Source organism: Oreochromis niloticus, linkage group LG18 (genome assembly GCF_001858045.2).
Source record: "Oreochromis niloticus isolate F11D_XX linkage group LG18, O_niloticus_UMD_NMBU, whole genome shotgun sequence".
In the NCBI taxonomy this organism is placed as follows: Eukaryota; Metazoa; Chordata; class Actinopteri; order Cichliformes; family Cichlidae; genus Oreochromis; species Oreochromis niloticus.
This window is the reverse complement of record NC_031982.2, coordinates 7,505,304-7,532,760: the sequence shown is the minus strand read 5'-3', so window position 1 is coordinate 7,532,760 and position 27,457 is coordinate 7,505,304. Positions and strand designations below refer to the sequence as shown.

Sequence of the window (27,457 nt, the reverse complement as noted above, 5' to 3'; positions counted from 1 at the left end):
TGTTGACTGTGGTCGTAAAAACATTATTTAGATCATAGTGAATGACAAAGACTGTTGTGGTTACCCACATTAACATTAATCTTGTATAGCTAATGAAAACATTACATTACTTTTTCTTGAGTTGTGTCTTGATTAGAATGTTCAGTGTGTAAATTTGTGGGTTGCGTGTCTGATACCAACTAAAAAGACTGAAGTGCAACTGTGTTAAAAAGATGCAGATAGTTGACCCTCAGTGTGGTTCCAGGGAGGGCAGGAAAGACACTACTGTTGAGAAACACTGTGATAATGCTGCCCTTTGAAGCTGCATTAAAGCCACAGCACATTCTCTTTGATGATTGCTTTAGATTACCACGGCTCCTCTCACCTAGATTCCCAACAGAGACAGGAAGGACTTTGAACACACACAAATCCAATCTGCTAATTCACTGAGGAATTCAAACAACGTATTCAGAGGAGCCTGCAGGGAGAAGAGTCTGGTTCACAGCTGAAAGACCTAAAGCTCAGGGAAGGGGGTGTTTCCTTTGTCATTCCCCTCAAACTTTCTCTGTGCTCAATTCAGTTAGCGGTTGCTACACTGACTAAGAACAATGAGGACAGCAGGAGTCTTTGTGTTTTTGCTGCTTAACGTGGCCATGGAAGTAATCAGTGGTGCGGATAATACGAAGGGATCTGTATCAGAAAAGTCCAGTCCCGAAAACAAGGTGAAGACAGCAGAAGCTGAAGCTACTCAGGCCAAGCCTGCAAGTTTTTCACAGTTTTTAGGCAACTTGCTCGTGGTGCCCATGGATGGGAGTCACTGGGTAGGCCTTAAAGCCATTGCCCAGGAAATGGGTCGCCGTGGACACAGAGTTACAGTGGTGATGCCAGAGACCACCATACGAATGGGCCCGGGGAAACACTATGACACTTTGACCTATCCTGTACCTTATGACAAGGCTTACATCGACTCTGTGATGTCCACACACAAAGACATAATGAAAAAATCCTCACAGCCTTTCATGGAGAAGATCAAGAGACGGTTCACACAGTTCCAGGCCATTTCTGATTTTCTGCACATCACTGCAGAGAAGTTGCTCTTCAATGCCAGTATCATATCACACTTGGCCCAGCAGGTGAGTACAAATACAAAAAAGGAACACAACTTTGGTATCAGCTGCAAAATCAACATTGCAGCTTAAACTTTGCAAATTGCACATGGAGGATCTTTTGCTTATACTGTGTAAGAGTGTTGGTACGGAGATTCTCTTCTACAAGATGGCAATCCAAATTCTCATCATGTTGTGCATCTATTAATGTAACTGTAGTGGTTGACTGTGCATATTTCATTAAATTTTAATTGTATATTATTATTAATAGACCCATGGAAAATATGACTGCAAGTATAGGACTCATTTATCAGTTATGTAAAATTGCAGTATTAAAAGATAAACTACTAATTCAACAGAAGAATGTAGAGGAGTGTGGAGAATTTGGCAGTGATCTGGGAGATCCACATAGCGAGGCAGATGAGTTTCACAGCTGTGGAGTTGATCATGCACAGGATTGTGGCTGAATCCTTATTCAGGAGAGAAATGGGAGTCTGGAACTACAGGCAGGTTGAGACGATGGAAAAAGAACAACAAGGGAAGCTGTCTATGTAGGTTTCCAGCTCTTTAACTGCAGAAAACTCTTGAATGAGAGTTGAAATGTCTTCAAGAAATTTTAAGAAGTCGCGCCGCTTTCTTTCCAAGCTGCTTAGACAGCAACAGAAGCCAAATTACCACCATGTGGACAGAGACAATGTGGTGGGAAATATAGTCAAAGCCCCCAGGCGAGCAGCTGACATAGATAACCTGGAAGTCCTGGAAGCATCTAAAAGGAGGAAAATAGAAAAACCACGCAGCCCACCCTGACACTAAGGTTTTACACATCAGGACATAAAAAACTATATAGTCTTTATCAGGTCTCAAAATTAGGCCACTACAACTTCACATGAACTATAAAACATATTACACCATGTCATTGTTTATTTAATGCCTTTAAAACCTCTTAAGATTAAGATTATTATGTCCTAATATGTAAAACCAAAGACAGGAAAACAGGTGCACTGTCTTTTTACCATAACTGTATGTGAACAGTTACAGTGGTGGATGCTCATGTTAAACTTAAAAGCTCAGGTCAGTACATGTGCAAGTAAACTGTAGACATCTGAATGCTCTGTTTCTGCAAGTGTTTTTTCTTCTCTTGACTTTGGATGAAGTCAGTGAGAGAAGATATGCCAAACATAAATGTACAACTCTGGCTGGTGTAGCATGCACCTGGTGTCCAAATCTTCTGGTTATAAGCAACAGCCAATGAGAAGAAAAGTTTACTTAAAGGGGGAGGGGCTATACAAAAAAAAACTTCTGCTAGACTGATGATGAACTCAGGGGCTGCACAAAGGTCCAATAAAGGATAAAAACTGAACTGTGAGTCATGCAATGGCGCCCTAGTTTCAAATGAGCATCATAGGTCCAGTTTAACCACTTTATACCTCTGTACCTACAATCTGTAAAATCCTCCATGTGTGAACTATGTATGCAAGAGAGTGTAGCGCTGAAACACAGTGAAAGATTGACTCCTCTGTTTTTCCATCTTCTCCCTGTTTCACTTCGTAGGAATTTGATGCCGTCTTGACAGACCCAATGGTTCCCACAGGCTCATTAATAGCTCGGAAATTAGGTGAGCTCCTCTGCACTCAGGTTATCTGTTTGCTTGTACACCTGCACATTTTCTCACCTATCATTACTCAATCACTTTCAGGTCTCCCTACTGTCAATCTGCTGAGAGGAATCCCGTGTCACTTGGACATGAAGTCTGCTGGCTGCCCATCTCCGCCCTCATACATTCCTCGATTTTTCACTGGATACACGGATAAAATGAGCTTCAAGGAGAGACTTATCAACACTTTGGTGAGACAGGCAGAAGTTAGCACATTCAAGCCTTAAAGTACAGCTTTTCCAGGAATGTTATTTTTAATCTTCTTTCAGACAATGTATGGTCACGAACAAAACACTGGTGGTTTGTGACCATATTGTTCAGGAAATATGTGCTGTACCTTCAAACTGTCTTTCCTAAATTACTCTTCATACTTTATTCTCACCTCATTTGTGGTCATGAGAGTATTATTTATTCCTTACAACTAGTGTCGGTCAAGTTACTTGAAAATAATAATTAGTTACTAATTACTGATCACTTCTCCAAGACGGTAATCCCATTACTTTACTGATTTGTTATTTTCAAAAGTAATGAGTTACTTTAGTACTTAGTTACGTTTAAAAACATGATACACAACCCGAATACATTATAAAGCATAGACCTTTAAGCCCCGTTCGATTTTTTCTGAATATTTCATTTTATAAAATTGAATCAAATGAAAAAGTCTCTTTTAAAACTTGTTTTATTAATTTTAATTTTTTAACTTTATGCACATTGCATCAAGCAAAAATTAAATTATATGCAAGTGTTTGACTTGAAAAAATGTGTTTTACTTTTAACCCTATTTTCTGCATATTCCAGCATGTAAAGTTTTAGTAACACGGTAACACAGCGTGCTCATGGGAAAGTAAAAGTAATCTAATTGCTTTTTTTGCAATCGTAATGCTTTACTCGTTAATTGAAAAAAGTCATCGGATTACAGTGACGCATTACCTTCAACGCGTTACTGCCCATCTCTGCTTACCATGAGGTTCATTTGGGGCAAACTAGTATGTCAGTATTATTAGTATTACAGTAAGTCTCGGATTTATGCCTTCAGTTTTGGTGCTGTATTATTTTCCTGTAATGCCTCTGACCCACAGATGGCATTGGTGGAGCCGCTGTTTTGCAGACTGCTGTATTGGCGCTTTGACCAAATAACCCGTGACTTCCTCGGAGAGAACGTGGGTGTGGCTGAAGTGCTTTCAGACTCTGATATCTGGCTGCTGAGGTAACGCATGCAACGTCTGTGTATTGTTGACATTTGCTGCCTGCGTGAGTGTAAAAAACCAAAAAACACTTTGCTGTATTTAAACAGGAATGACTTCACACTGGATTTCCCACGCCCACTCATGCCCAATATTGTACTGGTTGGTGGAATCAATTGCAATGTGAAACATCCTCTGCCCCCAGTAAGACTTTATGAGTTTTAGACTCTACATACATTTATGAACATTCTGATTGACACCACTTACCGTAGGACTGCAAGACCAATAAGGTAAGAGAGATAAATGCAAAGTACTTAAGCAAGTTTGTGTTTTGTCAGGATCTGGATTCCTGGGTGTCTGGAGAGCACGGGTTTGTAGTGTTTACTCTGGGCTCCATGGTGTCAGATCTGCCAGAGGAAATCACCTCTGTCTTTCTGGAGGCCTTCAGACAGATTCCACAGAAGGTATATCAGCATACAGTGTATCTTGTGTCATAAATAAATACAGCGACTCTTAATCTCCAATAAAACTATGACAGGTCATATGGAGATACACTGGAAAGGTTCCTGACAATGTCCCGGAAAATGTGAAGATGATGAAATGGGTCCCACAGAATGACCTGCTAGGTGTGTGTCTGCAGCAGCACATCCTGAAATGTGAAGCACGCCGATGTGTCACATATCAAAATATCTGATATTTCTGCATGTTTTGTGTCTTAGCTCACCCAGGATCCCGTGCATTCATCACTCACGCTGGCTCACATGGTGTGTTTGAGGGACTGTGTCACGCTGTTCCCATGCTGATGGTGCCCCTGAACGGGGACCAGCCGGACAACGCTGCGAGGATGGCCAGCAGAGGTGTAGGAATCGTGTTGAACATTTTAGACATTAATACAGAAACTCTTCTGAAGGGACTGAAGGAGGTCATCAATGACAGCAGGTGAGGGAGTCAGCAGACGGCTCACAATGTGACGTTTTCAGATCTACATGATTCTTGTCATTCAATCAAAACTTTCCACTTTGGTCTACAAAACATTTTTTTTCAAACAAGCAAATCTTTAGCAATCAGGTGACAGTCATGGGCGTTCTTTATGGGACGTCGGGGGTTTCTATTTGCAGGACCACCGTGCACACCACAAACATCTGAAGACAACTGAATGCAACACTTTTCCAGGTGCCTGTGTATCATGCGGCTTTTAGACTCAGACTTTCTGACCTTAACCCAAGGTACTTGCCCTCTCATATAGGGTTAGAATTAGGGTTAGGCTTTTGGGGTGTCTCATTTCACAAATGACTATTTTATGTGTAGTCATGATTGCAGCTACATGAGGGTGACTCCTTGGTGGTCAAGCACACCAAAGAGTGTAACACTGGTTCTGAATTTCCTGTATTCGCACAGTCTGACTTCTATCATTTTTTCAGCCTGAGCATCAGGAACTCTTTTACTGATATCCTCAGAAATGTCCTTTATTTGTGCCTCAGTGTATTTCTGATTGTTTTGAATATCAGACTTGGACAGATCCCTGTGCTTTAAACTAAAACAGGGTGCAGGCTTTCATACTTTCCCCCCCACAGGTATGCAATGAGTGACTTTTTCCTAAGTAAATAAAAGGCTCTCATTTGTTCAACTGGGTCCACATCACATTATCTAATTTTAGGACTCGTGTTAAACCTGATGGTGGTCACATTAATTGCAAAAAATAAAAAACTCTAACCTTCAATCACCACTGTACCATTTGTTCTTGAAAGAGCTTTACATATGATCCAACTCAGCTCACTGTCATTTAAAAAAGCCTGCCCGTTCATCTGTGTGTTTTCAGGTATAAAGAGAACGTGAAGAAGCTGTCAGATCTTCATAACGATCGGCTGTCGGACCCGCTTGAGCTTTCAGTGTATTGGACAGAATTTGTGATGCGTCATAAAGGGGCGAAGCATCTCAAATCAGCTCTCCATGAACTCTACTGGTTCCAGTACTTCAGCCTGGATGTAATAGCGCTGCTGACTACTGTGGTGCTTGTTTTTGTAATGCTGACAGCAAAATGTATGAAGGTATGCTTCCGTAAACTGAGACGGAAGAGGAAGCAGGACTAAGGACAGCTTTTTTTACTGGAATTACTGTGATGTTGTAATTGTATTCTCATCACGGTTTAAAGGATGTTTTGATAAAACATCAGTATCAATAAAACCTTAATGCAAAATGTTGATTACATTCTAAATGAATACACTTAAAAAGCCTTGTGCGATCACAAAGATATTTAATCAAGAGAAAACACAGAATATAATTAGATTCCATTACATATGCTCTAGGGTTGAGGGGCAATGATGAACATTAGTGGCCACCCTTCTTTGGAGGGAACATGGTGTACTCTACAGCCAGAGCTACAGTAAAGGCAGCAAAGCCCCACTTGAATCCTCTCAGCAGAACTTCCGACAGAGTCACAGCACGAGCGAAGCCGCCTGAATACCTCCACGCCTCGTTGCTGCAAAGAAAGGGAAAGTGACAGGAGAGAAAGACATGCAGCGGTGTCACATCACACCGAATATAAGGAGATATCAGAAATTTATCACACATGGGCAAAAATACTGACCGTGCCCATGGATCTTTGAGACCCCGGGCAGCCAGCCTCTGCTGTGTGAACTCCAGCGGCGTTCCCTCCGTCTTCCACTGTCGCCAATCTGGCATGGACAGCTTGCTGTGGCCGTGGTCACCTCCCATACTGGAAACATAAGCAAACAGGCCATTTTTTTTAACCTTCACCTTACTGGCAGACTTTGTTTTGCTTCTTGTGTCATCTGTGTTTTACTTAATGAAACACGCTCGCTTTCAGTAGGTTCAGCAAATGGCAGCAGCTCGCTTAATACAAACATGTTCAAACTGCAGAGGAACTATTATTTCCAAACAACAGGACGAAGTTTATTTTGACCAAATCTGCAACTTATTTTTGGTATCTGGGTGTAATCATGCAAATGGCTAATGTATTCAAAGGATGATTACATGAAAGCTACAAATAAGCTTAAGGAAATGATTCCTGTCATTCTCTGTGAAACTGTAAAACTGTACAGTAACTCTTTCTTTCTGTGACAGGTGAACACGCCTGCCAGGAATAAAAATCCACTTAACCTACTTTTTTGTTCTTGGTTTTTTAATCACTGTTGTATATATAAAATTTTACATAAAATCTCATAGTATAAGGCTCACTGTGTGCCTGTCGCAGTGTTACTTTCCCTATGCTGTTTATTTATTGTAGACTTTACTATTTTTATTATATATCCTGCCGCTGTAACACAAACATGTCCCCTGTGGGATCAATAAAGTATCTGTTATCCGTCTATCCATCCATCCCCTTTAGGGTGCTTAGCTGTAGTTAAAAAGTTAGTCATAAAATGTAAGCTTTATTTACATTGCACACTAAAATTATGCATGCTAAAATATAGCCCATTTTTTCTATGGACTTGTTTAACAAAGGAAACAAAAGCGCGAGAATCAGGATAAAATCTAGTGACTGTAACGACTATCGAGTAAATTCCGAATTATTAAAGTGTTTATTAATGTCTTTAAGTGCTGTGTCTTTATTCAGTCCCACAAGCCATATTTGCTGCTAGGCTAGGTTAAACGACACAAACACAAAAATGTTAACCTCGGTATTTACACTTCCTCGAACAAAGTTATCAGCGATCAACTACCTTTAAATAGTCAACAATAGGCTAATGACTATTGTTGCCCGTGATCCTCTAACAGGTCGGTGGTGTTGGAGGATAATATGTCAATTAAACGTCAACTTCACATATACAAGGAGGCTAGCATTACGTTAGCAATGCATTTCTGTTTGCAATTCTTCTAACATTTATTTTCAAACGCCTCTTCGCTGGTGAGAATATTGCTTTCCTATCGCCTGGTGTGAGAAAGAAACACAAACGACTGTAATACAGAAGCACCGAAGGTTTTAAAGAGGAATAAATCCGGTACCTGAACAATTGTTGTGACCTCTGCTGCTGCGATAATTGTTGCGACAGTTGATGCAGGAATACGGCAAATTATGGCGCGGCATTAGGGACAAAACTCCATAACGCTTTTTTTTTCTCTTTTTTAAAGTCACGCTGTGTCTTTTAGTTTGGTGCCCGTGATCAACAAAATAACGTTATTTAATTATAAACATATGATTGATTTTCAACATCAAACACAGAACAACTGCATAAATTCACAATCTAAATATATTTACGCCTAATGATACTTATTATTATTAACATGCGGTGTTACCATGCTGAAACAGTTACTATCCTCTGAATGTCTCTTTGTATTCCTGGCAGCCAGCTGCAGCATAGACATTTCATTTGCAAATGATTAGATGGTCTGAGACCACAGGAGAAAAACACGTATGTACACTCTGCTGTTTGCACAAAGGCCAAAACTGTGAGAGCAGTTTGTAATCATCTACATGCTGCCGAGAGCTTACTCCCATCTATATGGTAAGGATCACAGTCTTTGGTTTCTCAAGTGCAATTTACAATTAATCAAGAACAGATGCAGGAAACCTTTGATACTACATGCTGTAACCCTCTATAATACAAAATATCTGCCAGGAAGAAAATCAATTTCCATATATTATCATTATTAGTAATAATATCATTTCATATTCCTGTCAACTGCTGTAACAAAAGAATTTCCTAAATATGGTATAAAGTATTTCTCATTCCATCTGATCAATATATGATCAGACATCTTTTAGACTCTTTTATGAGATGAGTTCAAAACAGACACAGAGATGTTAAATGAAAAAAAGAACTTATATTGTTCTGTTTTACAGTTTTATTAAATTTTACTCATAGACTTGCTGACAAGAGAATTGGAGAGAAAAATGATATGTACATTTCAAAAGTTTGCATGTTACAAATCTTTACCTCTGAACACTTGTAGTGCTATTAATTACATACAATTATGTGCAAATTCTTAATAATCAGTCACACACTACATATACAGACGTTCTGTATATGGGGATTTTGTGCTCTCGCACGTCCCATGAGTGAATCAGAGTTTGCTTTTTGGGTCGACCAGTTCATTCAGAGCATCCAGGTTCTCCCCCTCTGGAGCCTCAGACCATGCACTGTGGTCTGGAGACAAACACAAGACTTTAGCTCCTCGTGTTAAATCTAATACATACTGTGAAGACTACAGTACAGTTGTGTTAGAAAGATATACGTACTCGGTATCTCCCACATGGACTTATACAAACTTTGTCCCGCATCGACCTTCAACGTGGCTCCAGAAATGTAGGAAGCAGCAGGAGAGAGCAGGAAACACACCACAGATGAGACCTGGACAAAGATGGCAATTCAAAAATTGTTGATTACAGCTGTGATTTAACCTTTCTTCTTCTATTGTATGGCTTCACAACTTCTTCTTTATATCCTCTAATACTGTTTATGGAGCACTGCAAGACCTTTGTGGTCTGGGTTCATTTTTTTTTAACAACACTAAGGGGAATTTTCAGGAGACTCTTTTTTTCCTCTAACAAAGCTGGGGAACTGGGTTGCAAACCTCTTCGGGCACTCCCAGCCTCTTTGCAGGAGTGAATGGAACAGACATCTTGAAAAGATGTGGTCCATACTCTTTATAGTTCTCCATCGCAGTTTTGGAAAAGATTGTACCCTGCAGCCAAACAGAGAGATGAAATTCATACGCATCTTGAAAAACTGAAACAAAACTGATTAAGTGCTGAGCTGTACGCACAGGTGCAACAGCGTTGATTCGGACCCCCGAGGCTGCCCACTCGATGGCGAGACTCTTAGTTAAGTTATCCACCGCTGCCCTCGCTGCTCCTGTGTGGCTGTCAGGGAGAGGAGACACACCGCGCAGCAAGCAAATTAATTTTTTTAAACTGTGTGATTTTGCACATTCGTGTGTGAGTAATGAGGGAAACTGTTCTTACGCCATCCCCGGGAAGCCGTTCCACATGTTGGCAATGACGTTGACGATGGCGCCTCCGTGCTCCTTCATCCATGCTGTGTAGACTGGAGGGGAGAACAACGACGGTCACGCTGAGAGACCAAACCACAAACACCAAAGCCTGTGTTATCTGTGCCCGGCTCACCCTCTTTGCAGCAGTGGAAGGTTCCTGTCAGGTTGGTGTCTACCACAGCCTTCCAGCCCTTAGAGGACATGTCTTCTGCAGGGCTACTGAACTGACCTCCTCCGTTGTTCACCAGAAAGTCTATACGGCCGTATCGCTTCAGCACTGATGACACAAGAGCCTTCACCTTCAAATGACAGAAAGACAAAAAGAAAATCAGCCACTTATGCACTGAAACGAGCAGCAGATGCAGAGAGGCTCACCTCCTCCTCGCTGCGGATGTTACAGGGCAGAGCAGTGACACTTGCAGGACTGGAGGGAGGGATTTTCTGTCTCATCTCCCGAGCTGCTGCCTCCAGCCTGTCTGCCTTTCTGCTGGAGATCACCACACTGCAGCCTGAAGACCAACAAGTCAGCCACGAAAAACAATTACAGCACTTTCCAAAATAAAGCGTCGAGTCAATTTATTGTGAAACAACACTGACAGCCACCAGATGTTTGGTGTTTCCAGCTGTTAGCGAACACTCACAGCCACTTTCACAGTGTCCCTGCGCGCACTTGACCGCGGTCACTGGTGCGACTCTTACACACTTGTTTGTAACTGTATCGAAGTTCACTTGCTGTCACTCAGCTGCTGCTCACTTCAGACTCTTTGCGCTACAACAACTATGAGAACTTGCTTGGTTGGCTCTTTAACATAACGTCACTCACCCAGCTCCAGCAGCTCCGCAGAGATAGCTTTACCGATCCCGGTGCCTCCACCCGTCACTATTGCAACTTTATGGTTGAACAAGCCCGGTCGGAACACACTGGAAGCCGCCATGCTTGTTTTTGGGCACCGCTTAGGAAAACCGAGGGAGCGTAGCTCCAACAGCGCCCTCTTCTGGATGTAAATTTTATCTATGTGAAAGAATAATAAATGGTCAAAGTCAAAGTAAACTTTATTGTCATCTCTGCTATATCCAGTGCAGCATACAGAGAGACGAGACGACGAGGTTCCGGTTACATCAGTGCAAAAAACACTAATAAATAGATATAAAAGGAGTAAGAGAATAAGTCAGAGGGCAAACAGCTGTTTCCTTCAAATTCTGATGATCTGTTGAATCATTAGTATTTGATCAGTAATGTATTTATTTATTTATTTATTGCATGTTATTACAATACCTGTCAGGTATATTATTTAATGCATGCCTTAGGTGTGTGTGTGTTGTGTATTTGTTTTGCCTTCAATCACCTTTTGTCTTTACTACTGTGCATTGGTTATTATTCTTTTTTTTTCTCCTCTCTTCTACAGTGTGTCTTTTGTCCTGTCTCCCTCCCCTCACCCACAATCAGTCTCTGCAGATGGCTGCACCTCCCTGAGCCTGGTTCTGCCAGAGGTTTCTTCCTGTTAAAAGGGAGTTCTTCCTTCCCACCATTGCCACATGCTTGCTCAGAGGGGGTCATCGGATTGCTGGGGATTTCTCTGTTATTTTACAGTCTTTACTTTACAATTTAAAGTGCCTTGAGGAGACTGCTGCTGTGACTTGGTGCCATATACAGTCATATGAAAACATTTGGGAACCTTTCTTCTGGATGGAAGTATGTTTGTTTCTTCCATACAAAATGTTTTCAGTTCCTTTAAATCTGATGTCTGCTGAGTATTGACAGCCTGCTTCAAAACATCCCACAGATTTTCGATTACATTACAAGTCAGAGGACTGTGACGCCATTCCAGAACATTGTACTTCTCCCATGATGCCTTTGTAGATTTCGAACTGTGTTTTGGGTCATTGTCTTGTTGAAGTGTCAACCCCACAAACCTAAACTCTGTGACTGATGCTTGAACATTATCCTGAAGAATTGGTTGATGTTGGGTTGACTTCATCCAACCCTGGACTTCAACAAGGGCCCCAGTCCATGAACTAGCCCCACAGCCCACAGCATGATGAAGCCTCCACCAAATTTGACAGTGGGTAGCAGGTGTTTTTCTTGGAATGCAGCTTTTTCTTCTGCCATACAAAGTGCTTTTTGTCATGACTAAAACACTCAATTATATTTTCATCAGTCCAAAGCTCTTTCTTCCTAAATGAATCACATGTTTCTTATCAAATGAGCTTTTGCATACAAGCCTCCCCTGAACGATCTTTGTTTTCAGATCTTTGAGAGTTGCCTTGACGATCCCATGCTGTCACTCTTCAGAGGAGAGTCAAAGAGAAGCACAACTTGCCATGTGCCACCTTAAATACCTTTTCTTATGATTGGACACACCTGTATTTAAAGTTCAAGACTTAACAAGCTAATTTTGGTGTGTACCCAATTTTTTGCACAGCAGGTTTTCACATTGAATTTCATACAAGTAAATACTGCTTCACTTAAATCTTTGTCCGGAAAACACCGCAGTACTCAGATATTCCTAGAAAATAAAAGACATACCACTGTTATCTTTTTTGGTGAAAGTAGAGTGAATTATTATGATGCTGAGAGGGGTTACCAAGCTAATAACAACATTACATTACTTTTTCTCGACTTGTGTCTTGATTAGAATGTTCAATGTATAAATGTGTGGGTTGCGTGTCTGATACTAACTACAAAGACTGAAGTGCAACTGTGTTAAAAAGATGCAGATAGTTGACCCTCAGTGTGGTTCCAGGGAGGGCAGGAAAGAAAGCAAGCAATTTATTTATATAGCACTTTCAGAACAACTCCTACCTGAAAACAAAGTGCTGTACATTTGACATGCCAAAAACGATACACTGAATAAGTTAAAAAAATAAAAATAAAAATAAAATAAAATATAAAATATAAAATGATAATTAGAATTAAATTTAAAACAATAAAATCAGGGTCATACTATGTCATACGCCAAGGAGTAAACATGGGTTTTAAGACGTGTTTTAAAAGTGGACAATGAAGGGGCCTCTCTAATGTGCTGGGGCAGATTGTTCCAGAGATTAGGAGCAGCAATAGAGAAGGCCCTGTCCCCTCTGAGCTTCCTGTTGGATCTGGGTACCTCCAGGAGCAGCTTGTCAGCTGACCTGAGAAACCTGGGGGGTGAGTAAGGATGAAGAAGCTCAGAGAGGTAAGGTGGGGCAAGACCGTTTAAACATTTAAAAACAAACATTAGAATTTTAAAATGAACTCTGTTTTTTTTTTGTTTGTTTTTTTTTTGTTTTTTTTTGTTTTAATATTAAAATCTAATAAAGTTTGAGTCATAAAAAAAAATAAAATGAACTCTAAGATATACAGGCAGCCAATGGAGTGAAGCGAGGATGGGAGTTATGTGTTCTCTTTTGCGAGTTCTGGTTAAAAGTCATGCAGCAGCATTTTGGACCAGCTGCTTACGAGAGAGGAGACACTGACTAACTCCAAAATACAGAACATTACAGTAATCTAAACGTGATGAAATAAAAGCCTGGATTACTGTTTCAAAATGCGGCCTGGATAAAATAGGTCTTACCTTTGCCAAGCACCTTAAATGATAAAAAGTGGGCTTTACTATAGCCCTAAATTGAGTGTCCAATTTAAACTGTCCATCTTAAAACTCGGGTTAGTAACAACAGGTTTAAAATACTCTGCCAGGGGTCCCAAATCAATAGCGGAGGGATCACAAGGTCCGCTAGGACCAAACACAATCACCTCAGTTTTGAATTACATCTTAAAAAGTTTAGGGCTATCCAAGATTTAATGTCTTCTAGACATGCTAAAAGTGATTTAATAGAGAAGGCATCTTTCTGCTTCAGAGGCAGATAAATCTGACAGTCGTCAAGCATAACAGTTCCATGCCTTCTAAGGATGGTTCCCAGGGGCTGTATATATAATGAAAAAAGCAGAGGCCCTAAAATTGAGCCTTGCGGGAACCCAAACTGAAAAGCGGCAGAAAAGGGCTCATACCCTAAAAAGTTAACATTAACCTCCTAAGACCCGAACTCTTCCACGACATGCATTTTTAATTTCTCTTTGATATTTGGGCATATTGGGGCCCGATGAATGTAAAAGACAAAGAATTTCCAGATTTTTTTTTTTACCTTATTTTTGTTTTTAAGAAAAATGAGAGCCACAAATGAGGATATTCATTTAAAATTTTGATAGAACAGTAGCAGTATAATGTCCTCGTAAGTGGATATCAGGCCCATGTAGAGCAAAATTGAGTATTTTGGTCAAAATAACCAAAAATGTGATGTCCACATATGTGGACGGCAGGTCCTAGGAGGTTAAAACTTCTGTCAGAAAGATAAGACCTAAACCATTTCAAAGCAGTACCACGAATGCCTGCAAGGTGGTGCAAGCGAGACAGTAAAATGTTGTGGTCTACAGTGTCAAAAGCAGCTGTTAGGTCAAGGAGGACAAGAATAACATGATTACCCAAATCACAAGGAAGGATGATATCATTAAAAACCTTTAAGAGTACTGACTCAGTGCTATGGAGGTTTTTAAAACCTGAGTGAAAGACCTCTAAGATACCATTCTCATTTTAAAAAATCCATCAATTGGCAGTGTACAATTTTCCCTAAGATTTTAGACATAAAAGACAGTTTGGAGATAGGCCTGTAGTTAGCCAATACAGTTTGGTCCAGGGCAGGTTTCTTAAGCATGCTTAAAATTAGCAGGGACTACATCAGATATTAAACTGCTGTTTATAACAGTAAGAACAGCCTGCCCTATGCTAGGAAACATCTCCTTAAAAAATCGTGGCGGGACAGGATCATTTGGCAAACCAGAGGGCCTCAGGTGGCCAACTACATCCTCTAAATAAGAAAGAGTTACAGGTTCAAACTGGTTAAAAACAGCAGAGCAAGGGATCAAGACAGAGGGGTCAGGCTCAGGGGAAGAAATGAGAGCCCGCGTAGTTGCAGCCTTCTCAATGAAAAAACACATAAAATCATTAGACAGTTTATGAGAGGCCTCCAAACAGCCACTTTGTGGAGCATTAAAGACTAAGTCAGTGGAGTTAAATAACACACGTGGAGTATGACTGTTGGAGGAAATGATCTTAGAGAAGTATTTTTCTTTTAGCCTCTTTGACCATATCCTGATAGAGGCGCCAGCAGGTCCTTTAAGATTTGAAGACACACCTGCAGTTTGTCCCTCTTCCATCTGCGTTCAACTCTACAACACTCCCTTCCTCACAGCCCGAGTGGTGTCACTAAACCAAGGCTCGGTTTTAGCCTTGGGCTGCCTGGTTTTTAATGGTGCCACAGAGTCCAGGATAGTTGGGCAAGAAGATTCAAACCAAGAGCTGAGGTCCTCTGTGTCCAAGGGAGTGAGATCAGCGGGGACAGACAGCTGGCTAAAAGCAGAGGAGAACTGAACGGCAGTGGAAGAGTTAATGATCTGACAGCAGCGAACAGGAGCAGTGGTTTGAACTGTAGTGCGTGAAAATACAGCCATATGGTCAGAAATGGCAGAGTCAGACACTTTCACGTTAGACACAGGTAGACTGTGTGACAAGACCAGGTCTAGTGTGTGTCCGTGTTCATGTGTGGGACCAGGTACAGACTGGACCAGATTAAAAGAGTCAATAAGGCTTAAAAACTCTTTCACCAGAAGTTTGTCAGGACAGCAGACATGGATATTAAAATCTCCCACAATAAGAACATTCAATTCAATTCAATTTTATTTGTATAGCGCCAAATCACAACAAAAGTCGCCTCAAGGCGCTTTATATTGTACAGTAGATAGCACAATAATAAATACAGAGAAAAACCCAACAATCATATGACCCCCTATGAGCAAGCACTTTGGTGACAGTGGGAAGGAAAAACTCCCTTTTAACAGGAAGAAACCTCCGGCAGAAACAGGCTCAGGGAGGGGCGGCCATCTGCTGCGACCGGTTGGGGTGAAAGAAGGAAAACAGGATGAAAGACATGCTGTGGAAGAGAGACAGAGATTAATAACAGATATGATTCGATGCAGAGAGGTCTATTAGCACATAGTGAGTGAGAAAGGTGACTGGAAGGGAAAAACTCAATGCATCATGGGAATCCCCGGCAGCCTACGTCTATTGCAGCATAACTAAGGGAGGATTCAGGGTCACCTGGTCCAGCCCTAACTATATGCTTTAGCAAAAAGGAAAGTTTTAAGCCTAATCTTGAAAGTAGAGATAGTGTCTGTCTCCCGAATCCAAACTGGAAGTTGGTTCCACAGAAGAGGGGCCTGAAAACTGAAGGCTCTGCCTCCCATTCTACTTTTAAATACTCTAGGAACAACAAGTAGGCCTGCAGTGCAAGAGCGAAGTGCTCTAATAGGGTGATATGGTACTACAAGGTCATTAAGATAAGATGGGGCCTGATTATTTAAGACCTTGTATGTGAGGAGCAGGATTTTGAATTCAATTCTGGATTTAACAGGAAGCCAATGAAGGGAAGCCAAAACAGGAGAAATATGCTCTCTCTTTCTAGTCCCTGTCAGTACTCTTGCTGCAGCATTTTGGATTAGCTGAAGGCTTTTCAGCGAGTTTTTAGGACATCCTGATAATAGTGAATTACAGTAGTCCAGCCTGGAAGTAATAAATGCATGAACTAGTTTTTCAGCATCACTCTGAGACAGGATATTTCTAATTTTAGAGATGTTGCGCAAATGGAAGAAAGCAGTCTTACATATTTGTTTAATATGTGCGTTGAAGGACATGTCCTGGTCAAAAATGACTCCAAGGTTTCTCACAGTGTTACTGGAGGCCAAGGTAATGCCATCCAGAGTAAGAATCTGCTTAGATACCATATTTCTAAGATTTTCAGGGCCGAGTACAATAACCTCAGTTTTATCTGAATTAAGAAGCAGAAAGTTAGCGGCCATCCAGGTCTTTATGTCTTTAAGACATTCCTGCAGTTTAACTAATTGGTGTGTGTTACCTGGCTTCATGGATAGATAGAGCTGCGTGTCATCTGCATAGCAGTGAAAATTTATGCTATGTCTTCTAATGATGTTGCCTAGGGGAAGCATGTATAATGTAAATAGAATTGGTCCTAGCACTGAACCCTGTGGAACACCATAATTGACCTTAGTGTCTGAAGAGGACTCTCCATTTACATGTACAAATTGGAGTCTATTAGATAGATATGATACAAACCACTGCAGTGCAGTACCTGTAATACCTACAGCATGTTCTAATCGCTCTAATAGGATATTATGGTCAACAGTATCGAATGCAGCACTGAGGTCTAGCAGGACAAGCACAGAGATGAGTCCACTGTCAGAGGCCATAAGAAGATCATTTGTAACCTTCACTAAAGCTGTTTCTGTGCTGTGCTGAGCTCTGAAACCTGACTGAAACGCTTCAAATAAGCCATTCCTCTGCAGATGATCAGTTAGCTGTTTGACAACTACTCTTTCAAGGATTTTTGATATGAAAGGAAGGTTGGAGATTGGCCTATAATTAGCTAAGACAGCTGGGTCTAGAGATGGCTTTTTAAGTAAAGGTTTAACTACAGCCACCTTGAAGGCCTGTGGTACATAGCCGATTATTAGAGATAGGTTGATCATATTTAAGATTGAAGCATTAATTAATGGCAGGACTTCTTTGAGCAGTTTTGTAGGAATGGGGTCTAAAAGACACGTTGATGGTTTGGAGGAATTAATTATTGAAGTTAACTCAGAAAGATCAATTGGAGAAAAAGAGTCTAACTTAACATTGATGGTACTAAGAGTAGCTGTAGATGATATTACATCTGTGGGATGATTATTGGTAATTTTTTCTCTAATGATAAAAATTTTATTTGTGAAGAAGTTCATGAAGTCATTACTAGTTAACGTTAAAGGGATGGTTGGCTCAGTAGAGCTCTGACTTTTTGTCAGCCTGGCTACAGTGCTGAAGAGAAACCTGGGGTTGTTCTTATTTTCTTCAATCAGTGACGAATAGTAAGATGTTCTGGCTTTGCGGAGGGCTTTCTTATAAAGCAGCAAACTATTTCTCCAGGCTAAATGATGATCCTCTAAATTTGTGACACGCCATTTCCTCTCCAGCTTACGAGTTATCTGCTTTAGGCTACGTGTTTGAGAATTATACCACGGAGTCAGGGACTTTGGATTTGAGGCCTTAGTTTTCACAGGAGCTACAGTATCCAGAGTCGTACGTAGTGAGGAGGTAAAATTATTAACAAGATAATCGACCTCTGTTGGAGTAGCGTTCAGATAGCTGCTCTGCTCTATGTTGGTACAGGGCATTGAAGATGATAACAGTGGGTGGATTATATTCTTAAACTTAGTTACAGCACTTTCAGAAAGACATCTACTTTGATAAAGTCTACTCTGCTGTGTAATCAATTATTGTAAATGTAAATGTTATCAGGAAATGATCAGACAGCAGAGGGTTTTCAGGAAACACTGTTAAATGTTCAGTTTCTATGCCATATGTTAAAACAAGATCTAGAGTGTGATTAAAGTGGTGGGTGGGTTCTTTTACATTTTGAGAGAAGCCAATTGAGTCTAATAACAGATTAAATGCCATGTTGAGGCTGTCATTTTTAGCATCTACATGGATGTTAAAATCACCCACAATAATTATTTTATCTGAGCTGAGCACTAAATCAGATAAAAAGTCTGAGAAATCAGAGAGAAACTCTGTGTAAGGCCCAGGTGGACGATAGATGATAACAAGTAAGACTGGTTTCTGAGTTTTACAGCTGGAGTGGACAAGGTTAAGCATCAGGCTTTCAAATGAATTAAAAGTCTGTCTTGGTCTTTCGTTAATTAATAGGCTGGTGTGAAAAATTGCTGCCACACCGCCCCTCGGCCTGTGCTTCGAGGTTTCTGGTAGTTAGAATGACTCGGGGTGTTGATTCATTTAAACTAACATACTCATCCGGCTGCAACCAGGTTTCTGTAAGGCAGAGTAAATCGATTTGTTGATCAATTATTAAGTCATGTACTAACAGAGACTTGGAGGAGAGAGACCTAATATTTAATAATCCACATTTCACTGTTTTACTCTTTGGTTCAGATGTGGATACTGTATTGTTCTTTCTTTGTGATTTTTTATGTTTAAGTTGTTTATTGCTGGTTTTTGGTTTGTTGTAGTACATGATTGTAGTTGATCATAATCCCACATAGAAATTCTGAAACGTCATTATGAAGGTCTTATTTTATTAATGGGGGCGATAAATAACAGCAAAGAGCACTGAGTTAGAGCAATTAACTTCAAAACACGTCAGCTCAAAGCTGGAAGACAAAGGCTGTAAAAAGCACTGTTTACATTTAAAATCCTTTCTGAAAACAACCCCCATACCCCCTCCTCTCCCCGATGTCCTTGGTGTGTTAAAATAGGAACAGGTAAAAGTTCAGATAAAATACTGGACTCACTAGTGTTAAGCCAAGACTCAAGTCCAGGTTCCAGGAGGTAAATAACTCCTTCAGAATAAAAGATTTGTTCACCAGCAATTTGGCGTTTACCAGGCCAATCCTGACAGGAGCCGGGGCAGAAGTATGAGCATCAGCAGCATAGGGAGCCTGACACAGGGGCCTCAGATTGTGGAGTTTCGCCTGGCACATTTTGAGCCAAGGAGGACAGGGGTCACAACGAACCGTGCGTCATTCAGGCTGACCACGGGGATGAGGCAGGAATACACAGGGTCCAGGAAACGTCAATGCACAAGAACTCCAGGAAATAATCTATGTATTCCTTTGACAGTAGTGGGACGATGCACCAAGGAGAGCTTGAGTTTAACCAGCCGACCACTGCGCCTACCCCGACGCCTTCGCCGAGGAGGTAGCATGACAGCACGGCATAGGGAAGTCGGTATTTGATTTTTGCAGGGTTATTGCGCTCATGCTCCTCTCACCTAGATTCCCAACAGAGACAGGAAGGACTTTGAACACACACAAATCCAATCTGCTAATTCACTGAGGAATTCAAACAACGTATTCAGAGGAGTCTGCAGAGAGAAGATCCTGGTTCACAGCTGCAGAACCTAAAGCTCAGGGAAGGGGGTGTTTCCTTTGTCATTCCCCCCAAATTTTTTCTGTGCTCAATTCAGTTAGCGGTTGGTACACTGACTAAGAACAATGAGGACAGCAGGAGTCTTTATGTTTTTGCTACTTAACATGGGCATGGAAATTAGCGGTGCTGCAGATAGAGAAAAGTCCAGTTCTGAGAACAAGATGAAGACAGAAGAGGCTGAAGCCAATCACACCAAGCCTGCAAGTTTTTCACAGTTTTTAGGCAACTTGCTCGTGGTGCCCATGGATGGAAGTCCCTGGGTAGGTTTTAAAGCCATTGCCCAGGAAATGGGTCGCCGTGGACACAGAGTTACGGTGGTGATGCCAGAGACCACCATACGAATGGGCCCGGGGAAACACTATGACACTTTGACCTATCCTGTACCTTATGACAAGACTTACATCGACTCTGTGATGTCCAAACACAAAGACATAATGAAAAAATCCTCACAGCCTTTCATGGAGAAGATCAAGAAACGGTTCACACAGTTCCAGGCCATTTCTGATTTTCTGCACATCACTGCAGAGAAGTTGCTCTTCAATGCCAGTATCATATCACACTTGGCCCAGCAGGTGAGTACAAAAACAGAGGAGTGTTGTGTTTGTATATAACACCGGAGACGATGGTTTCTTTTTAGGCACACTTTAATGTTACCGAAAACTGCTCACATCGCAGTCTTCCACTTCTTCTCTCTTCTCCTCATTTACCTGTTTCACAGTGGCACCACTGGCCTGAAGGAGTAATAGCACCCATAGAAGCACGTAACATTGATTCAGTCTACATAAGCTTGTAAACACAACATGTCCCCTTTTACCCGAAAATCAATTCTCAGCTAAAGTAAAGTGCAGGTACTAATCAAACATTAAACAACATGTTTACTTTTAAGGGTGTTTAAGCTTCAGTCCAGTTTTATACTTCTGGCAACTTAAGGAATTGTAATGGCAAAAATAAAGCATGGTGTCTGAGATGAACCACGTGAACCACTGCCTATGTCTTTTGCAGCGTTGAACGTGTGACTATCTGTGTTACGCTGACGTTCTCCTTCGCCATATCAGCTCTTGGTGCTTCTTTTGAGCTGTCTGGGCAGAGTGAAAGACGTGCTGCGTTCCATCTCTTCCCATCACTGAGAAGGAAAGAACTCTGACCCATTTACTGCTGTACAAACAATGGATTGCTGTACAGAGTCTCTCCTTTTCCCACATGGAAAGGTTTGCGTACTCAAACTGAAGCAACAACAGTCACTTTTATTAGGTTTAGCACTTCTCTTTTTGTTTGTGCACAACGCACTTTTGTCCTGCATCTGTACCACCTTAGCTCTGATGCAGTCATACTGTCTATTTGTCGATAGAGTTAGGATGTCTAATTTAGTCCGCATTGGCCTCCCTCTGAGGAGCTGGAAAGGGGACCCACCAGTTGTAGCATGGGAGGTAGCCCGATAGCTGTAATGTAGTTCCGCAACTACAGTTTTTCAGGGTCGCTGAGTAGCTTGTGCTGTCTGAATAGAGTCTTTCAGTACTCTGTTAAGGTGTTCCACACCTCCGTTCACCTGAGGATGGTACACACTTGTCCTGATGTGATTAATGCCACGTTCAGTCAGAAAATCAGTAAAGGCAGTGGATGTGAACTTTGGCCCATTATTGGTGGTAATGGTGCAGGGGTTTCCTTCACGGGCAAAAACAGAAGTAAGGAATGCAAGCAGTTGCAGTTGTGGCATTTGGGGTGAATGCAACTTCAGGCCACTTACTAAAAAAGTCAGTAACAAACCTGCAGTCATAGGTCTCATGTTGAAATGGACCAACAATGTCGACCACAACACGTTGAAATGGACCTTCTGGAAACTTGATGGGTTGCAGTGGGGCAGGTGAAACAGTAGCCGTTTTATAACAAGCCTGGCAGGATGTGCAGGCTGACAGAATTGTGTGGACAGTTTCATCTATGTGTGGCCAACAGCGCAGTTCTCTAAGGCGTCGTTTAGTGCGAACTATGGTTTCATGTTCTTCTCAGCTCTTGACTTCGTGACTCTGCTGCCAGTTCATTTCGCAAGAGGAAGTAAGGTTTGACTTCATCTAGAAGGGACTTTTTCACTTTCGGCCAGCGTGAAAGAATGGTCAGTCTCAGTTTTGTTAGTTTGGGGCAATCCTCACGTTCTGCTTTAAAATCAAAAAGTGGAAGTGATCTTGAGAGAGGAGAGATTTCAGCTATCTCTGTGATTAAATCCTGTTCAGCATCTTCAGCTGTGTTAGTGGTATGCAGGGAAACACGTGACAGGCAGTCTGCCATGATATTCTGGCTTCCAGGACGATACTCCATGTTGTACTGTAAACACATCAGTCTAGTTGACCAACGTGCAATCCTCATGCCAGCTCTGTTAATCTCTTTAGTTCTTAGCAGAGTAGTGAGAGCCTGATCACTCCTGGCAGATGTTTCAGAGCTGTGTGCATCATCTTCTCAAAGGCAGAAGGTGCTGAAGCAAGTCCGTAACACTGCGACTGTCAGGGTGAAGAGGCAGTTGATGATAAGCTCAGGTTAAATCATTCTGGCTGTAGTGTGTAGCACCAGCCAGTTTTGTGGACAAATCCTCCATAAGAGGAAGTGAATGACAGTCCATTATTTCACTTTTATTAGGGTTCACGCAGATCCATGCCAGGTCCTCTTTTTTGTATGTAAATTTTCCATCTATATTGTTAATCCTGAGTGCTTTAATCAGGTCAAGCTCCAACAAAGTTGTGACCTTCCCAATTTGATTCACATCCAACTCCCCGCATTGATGACATAGTTGAGCACCTTGGGAAGGCCAGATATCTAACAACAATAGACCTCTGCAAGGGTTATTAGCAGGTACCACTGACTGGGCGCTCAAAAGAGCTGACTGCTTTCCGGACCCCACGGGACTTGTTCCAGTTTAAAGTCGTGCCTTTTGGACTGCATGGTGCCCCAGCGACGTTCCGTACACTGATGGATCAGGTACAGTGGGTGGCTGTAGCTCAGGTGGCAGAGCAGGTCAGCCACTAATCAGAAGGTCGGTGGTTCGATCCCAGGCTGCCTCCTGGCTGCATGCCAAATATCCTTGGGCAAGATACTAACCCCATGTTTGCCTACTGGTGGTGGTCAGAGGGCCCGGTGGCGCCAGTGTCCGGCAGCCTCGCCTCTGTCAGTGCGCCCCAGGGCAGCTGTGGCTACAGTGTAGCTTGCCATTGCCAGTGTGTGAATGTGTGCGTGAATGGGTGAATTGACTGAATGTAGTGTAAAGCACTTTGGGGTCCTTAGGGACTGAGTAAAGCGCTATACAAATGCAGGCCATTTACCATTTACTGTCTGACATGTCTGATTTTGCTGCAGCTTGATGATGCTATTCCTTTAAGTATTATCTTCTTGGATGGGAGTTCATATTGGAAGCGGACCACAAGACTCTTCAATGGATAGAGAAGATGAAGGACACAACTGGAAGGATCACGGGATGGTACCCTGGAATCCAGCCATTTGGATTCATCATCAACCACATCTCCGGCGAGGATAACTGCTCTGCAGACAGCGAGAGGTTTAAAGAGGGGAAGTGTGTGATGGCTGCAGTTACAGCCAAACATATTGGGTAATATCTACCAAACATCGCAGTGCTACAATAGACTTATACATAACACTACACTTATATTTTACTTTCTTTAAATATAGGATTTAATTTACAGGGTAATAAGGAATTGGTTTTGGTTTAGAATTAATTTACTTATACAATCACATAATACTGTATTCTAAGATAAGTGTGTACATTTGCACACTAGTTTTCCCCAAGTTTTCTCAGTAGCAGCTGCTCAAAGTCCCTTTTGTTGATGAGCTAAGAAGTTGAAAAGGGGCAGAGCAAGACTATATGGAGGTCATACCACAACTGCGGATCATTGGGGGGTGGGATTGAATGTTAGTTTCCGTTAGTTTCTTGCGTGGTCTACCTCTTTTTTTTGTCTTTGTGGGCTCATCAGCCACTATTTAAGTTTCCCCTTTGTCTCATTTAAGTAGGTCCATTTGTTTGAGTTGGTAGTAATGTTTGTTGCCAGCTTGTGTGTGTGTGTGTGTGTGTGTGTGTGTGTGTGTGTGTGTGTGTGCGCGCGTGTGTGTGTGTGTGTGGACTTCAACCTGTGCCTGACTTGCCTTTACTGCTCGGTCAGTGTATGTGTAAGTAGATCTGAGTCACTTGATGAACTCAGGGGCTGCACAAAGGTCCAATAAAGGATAAAAACTGAACTGTGAGTCATGCAATGGCGCCCTAGTTTCAAATGAGCATCATAGGTCCAGTTTAACCACTTTATACCTCTGTACCTACAATCTGTAAAATCCTCCATGTGTGAACTATGTATGCAAGAGAGTGTAGCGCTGAAACACAGTGAAAGATTGACTCCTCTGTTTTTCCATCTTCTCCCTGTTTCACTTCGTAGGAATTTGATGCCGTCTTGACAGACCCAATGGTTCCCACAGGCTCATTAATAGCTCGGAAATTAGGTGAGCTCCTCTGCACTCAGATTATCTGTTTGCTTGTACACCTGCACATTTTCTCACCTATCATTACTCAATCACTTTCAGGTCTCCCTACTGTCAATCTGCTGAGAGGAATCCCGTGTCACTTGGACATGAAGTCTGCTGGCTGCCCATCTCCGCCCTCATACGTTCCTCGATTTTTCACTGGATACACGGATAAAATGAGCTTCAAGGAGAGACTTATCAACACTTTGGTGAGACAGGCAGAAGTTAGCACATTCAAGCCTTAAAGTACAGCTTTTCCAGGAATGTTATTTTTAATCTTCTTTCAGACAATGTATGGTCACGAACAAAACACTGGTGGTTTGTGGTTTCAGTATTATTAGTATTACAGTAAGTCTCGGATTTATGCCTTCAGTTTTGGTGCTGTATTATTTTCCTGTAATGCCTCTGACCCACAGATGGCATTGGTGGAGCCGCTGTTTTGCAGACTGCTGTATTGGCGCTTTGACCAAATAACCCGTGACTTCCTCGGAGAGAACGTGGGTGTGGCTGAAGTGCTTTCAGACTCTGATATCTGGCTGCTGAGGTAACGCATGCAATGTCTGTGTATTGTTGACATTTGCTGCCTGCGTGAGTGTAAAAAAACCAAAAAGCACTTCGCTGTATTTAAACAGGAGTGATTTCACACTGGATTTCCCACGCCCACTCATGCCCAATATTGTACTGGTTGGTGGAATCAATTGCAATGTGAAACATCCTCTGCCCCCAGTAAGACTTTATGAGTTTTAGACTCTACATACATTTACGAACATTCTGATTGACACCACTTACCGTAAGACTGTAAGACCAATCAGGTAAGAGTGATAAATGCAAAGTACTTATGTAAGTTTGTGTTTTGTCAGGATCTGGATTCCTGGGTGTCTGGACAGCACGGGTTTGTAGTGTTTACTCTGGGCTCCATGGTGTCAGATCTGCCAGAGGAAATCACCTCTGTCTTTCTGGAGGCCTTCAGACAGATTCCACAGAAGGTATATCAGCATACAGTGTATCTTGTGTCATAAATAAATACAGCTACTCTTAATCTACAATAAAACTATGACAGGTCATATGGAGATACACTGGAAAGGTTCCTGACAATGTCCCGGAAAATGTGAAGATGATGAAATGGGTCCCACAGAATGACCTGCTAGGTGTGTGCCTGCAGCAGCACATCCTGAAATGTGAAGCACGCTGATGTGTCACATATCAAAATATCTGATATTTCTGCATGTTTTGTGTCTTAGCTCACCCAGGAGCCCGTGCATTCATCACTCACGCTGGCTCACATGGTGTGTTTGAGGGACTGTGTCACGCCGTTCCCATGCTGATGGTGCCCCGGAACGGGGACCAGCCGGACAACGCTGCGAGGATGGCCAGCAGAGGTGTAGGAATCGTGTTGAACATTTTAGACATTAATACAGAAACTCTTCTGAAGGGACTGAAGGAGGTCATCAATGACAGCAGGTGAGGGAGTCAGCAGACGGCTCACAATGTGACGTTTTCAGATCTACATGATTCTTGTCATTTAACCAAAACTTTCCACTTTGGTCTACAAAACATTTTTTTTCAAACAAGCAAGTCTTTAGCAAACAGGTGACAGTCATGGGCGTTCTTTATGGGACGTCGGGGGTTTCTATTTGCAGGACCACCGTGCACACCACAAACATCTGAAGACAACTGAATGCAACACTTTTCCAGGTGCCTGTGTATCATGCGGCTTTTAGACTCAGTGAGACTTTCTGACCTTAACCCAACATACTTGCCCTCTCATATAGGGTTAGAATTAGGGTTAGGCTTTTGGGGTGTCTCATTTCACAAATGACTATTTTATGTGTAGTCATGATTGCAGCTACATGAGGGTGACTCCTTGGTGGTCAAGCACACCAAAGAGTGTAACACTGGTCCTGAATTTCCTGTATTTGCGCAGTCTGACTTCTATCATTTTTTCAGCCTGAGCATCAGATACTCTTTTACTGATGACCTCAGAAATGTCCTTTATTTGTGCCTCAGTGTATTTCTGATTGTTTTGAATATCAGACTTATATCAGACCCCCCCCCCAGGTCCTAAGTAAATAAAAGGCTCTCATTTGTTCAACTGGGTCCACATCACATTATCTAATTTTAGGACTCGTGTTAAACCTGATGGTGGTCACATTAATTGCAAAAAATAAAAAACTCTAACCTTCAATCACCACTGTACCATTTGTTCTTGAAAGAGCTTTACATATGATCCAACTCAGCTCACTGTCATTTAAAAAAGCCTGCCCGTTCATCTGTGTGTTTTCAGGTATAAAGAGAACGTGAAGAAGCTGTCAGATCTTCATAACGACCGGCTGTCGGACCCACTTGAGCTTTCAGTGTATTGGACAGAATTTGTGATGCGTCATAAAGGGGCGAAGCATCTCAAATCGGCTCTCCATGAACTCTACTGGTTCCAGTACTTCAGCCTGGATGTAATAGCACTGCTGACTACTGTGGTGCTCGTTTTTGTAATGTTGACAGCAAAATGTATGAAGCTATGCTTCCGTAAACTGAGACGGAAGAGGAAGCAGGAATAAGGACAGTTTGTGTGGTTGTTTTTTACTGGGGTTACTGTGATTATATGTTGTAATTGTAAACGACACAAAAATGCTGACATTCGCTATTTTCACTTCCTCGAACAAAGTTAACAGGTATTCACTACCTTTAAATAATTACCACATATTGGATAATATATCAATTAATCCTCAACTTCACACATACAAGGAGGCAAGCATTACGTTAGCAAGAGGCGTTTTTTCTGTTTGCATTTGTTCTAACTGTTATTTCCAAACGCCGCTTCCCTGTGGCCCGGTGTAAGAGCGAAACTAAAACGCACACAGGCCAAAACTGCGAGAACAGTTTGCAATCATCTACATGCTGCCAAGCGCTTACTCCCATTTATAATAGTGGGGATCACATTCTTTGGTTTCTCAAGTGCAATTTACACAATTCCCCAAGAACAGATGCAGAAAACCTTTGATACTACATGCTGTAACCCTCTATAATACAAAATATCTGCCAGGCAGA

General features: G+C 41.8%; 3 protein-coding genes across 7 annotated transcripts; 1 reads left to right on the top strand and 2 right to left on the bottom strand.

Annotated features, from left to right (window-relative positions):
- The first annotated feature begins 356 nt into the window (after positions 1 to 356).
- On the top strand, positions 357 to 27,457 carry LOC106096794 (UDP-glucuronosyltransferase). 4 transcript variants are annotated; one of them, XM_019348017.2, is made up of 10 exons: positions 357 to 682; positions 20,046 to 20,475; positions 24,328 to 24,391; positions 24,473 to 24,621; positions 24,829 to 24,956; positions 25,045 to 25,138; positions 25,273 to 25,398; positions 25,473 to 25,560; positions 25,654 to 25,873; positions 26,697 to 27,277. In XM_019348017.2, the coding sequence occupies exons 1-10, from the start codon at positions 588 to 590 to the stop codon at positions 26,965 to 26,967; spliced, it is 1,665 nt and encodes a 554-aa protein (XP_019203562.2). In that variant the 5' UTR covers positions 357 to 587; the 3' UTR covers positions 26,968 to 27,277. The 4 variants fall into 4 exon arrangements, with proteins under 4 accessions (XP_019203562.2, XP_025755754.1, XP_019203561.1 ...); XM_025899969.1 differs by having other exon boundaries at positions 359 to 701; positions 20,065 to 20,475; positions 26,697 to 27,457; XM_019348016.2 differs by lacking the exons at positions 20,046 to 20,475; positions 24,328 to 24,391; positions 24,473 to 24,621; ... (4 more) ...; positions 25,654 to 25,873; positions 26,697 to 27,277 and adding exons at positions 2,637 to 2,700; positions 2,782 to 2,930; positions 3,819 to 3,946; ... (3 more) ...; positions 4,643 to 4,862; positions 5,743 to 6,311 and having other exon boundaries at positions 369 to 1,112.
- ndufb3 (NADH:ubiquinone oxidoreductase subunit B3) lies at positions 6,161 to 8,033 on the bottom strand. 2 transcript variants are annotated; one of them, XM_003457424.4, is made up of 3 exons: positions 7,890 to 8,033; positions 6,511 to 6,639; positions 6,161 to 6,402 (listed from the first exon to the last, which is right to left on the bottom strand). In XM_003457424.4, exons 2-3 carry the CDS (start codon positions 6,636 to 6,638, stop codon positions 6,252 to 6,254), a joined length of 279 nt encoding a protein of 92 aa, XP_003457472.1. In that variant the 5' UTR covers position 6,639; positions 7,890 to 8,033; the 3' UTR covers positions 6,161 to 6,251. The 2 variants fall into 2 exon arrangements, with proteins under 2 accessions (XP_003457472.1, XP_019203566.1); XM_019348021.2 differs by lacking the exon at positions 7,890 to 8,033 and adding an exon at positions 7,607 to 7,785.
- On the bottom strand, positions 8,715 to 15,081 carry LOC106096793 (peroxisomal trans-2-enoyl-CoA reductase). Its single transcript, XM_019348018.1, has 9 exons — positions 15,045 to 15,081; positions 10,702 to 10,890; positions 10,254 to 10,387; positions 10,012 to 10,177; positions 9,850 to 9,931; positions 9,651 to 9,747; positions 9,459 to 9,569; positions 9,124 to 9,235; positions 8,715 to 9,031 (listed from the first exon to the last, which is right to left on the bottom strand). Exons 1-9 carry the CDS (start codon positions 15,064 to 15,066, stop codon positions 8,949 to 8,951), a joined length of 996 nt encoding a protein of 331 aa, XP_019203563.1. The 5' UTR covers positions 15,067 to 15,081; the 3' UTR covers positions 8,715 to 8,948.

What these genes read in the sequence shown, in the direction of transcription:
- ndufb3 (XM_003457424.4), bottom strand. Translation starts at nt 6,638, where the DNA reads ATGGGAGGTGACCACGGCCACAGCAAGCTGTCCATGCCAGATTGGCGA. An exon ending in CTCAAAGATCCATGGGCACG is followed by an intron (nt 6,403 to 6,510) that starts GTCAGTATTTTT and finishes CTTTCTTTGCAG; the next exon opens with CAACGAGGCGTGGAGGTATT.
- LOC106096793 (XM_019348018.1), bottom strand. Translation starts at nt 15,066, where the DNA reads ATGGAAGAGGGACAAACTGCAG. An exon ending in GGCTGGGAGTGCCCGAAGAG is followed by an intron (nt 9,236 to 9,458) that starts GTTTGCAACCCA and finishes ATCTTTGTCCAG; the next exon opens with GTCTCATCTGTGGTGTGTTT. An exon ending in GTCCATGTGGGAGATACCGA is followed by an intron (nt 9,032 to 9,123) that starts GTACGTATATCT and finishes GTTTGTCTCCAG; the next exon opens with ACCACAGTGCATGGTCTGAG.
- LOC106096794 (XM_025899969.1), top strand. Translation starts at nt 588, where the DNA reads ATGAGGACAGCAGGAGTCTTTGTGTTTTTGCTGCTTAACGTGGCCATG. An exon ending in TGAAACATCCTCTGCCCCCA is followed by an intron (nt 25,139 to 25,272) that starts GTAAGACTTTAT and finishes GTGTTTTGTCAG; the next exon opens with GATCTGGATTCCTGGGTGTC. An exon ending in TCAGACAGATTCCACAGAAG is followed by an intron (nt 25,399 to 25,472) that starts GTATATCAGCAT and finishes AAACTATGACAG; the next exon opens with GTCATATGGAGATACACTGG.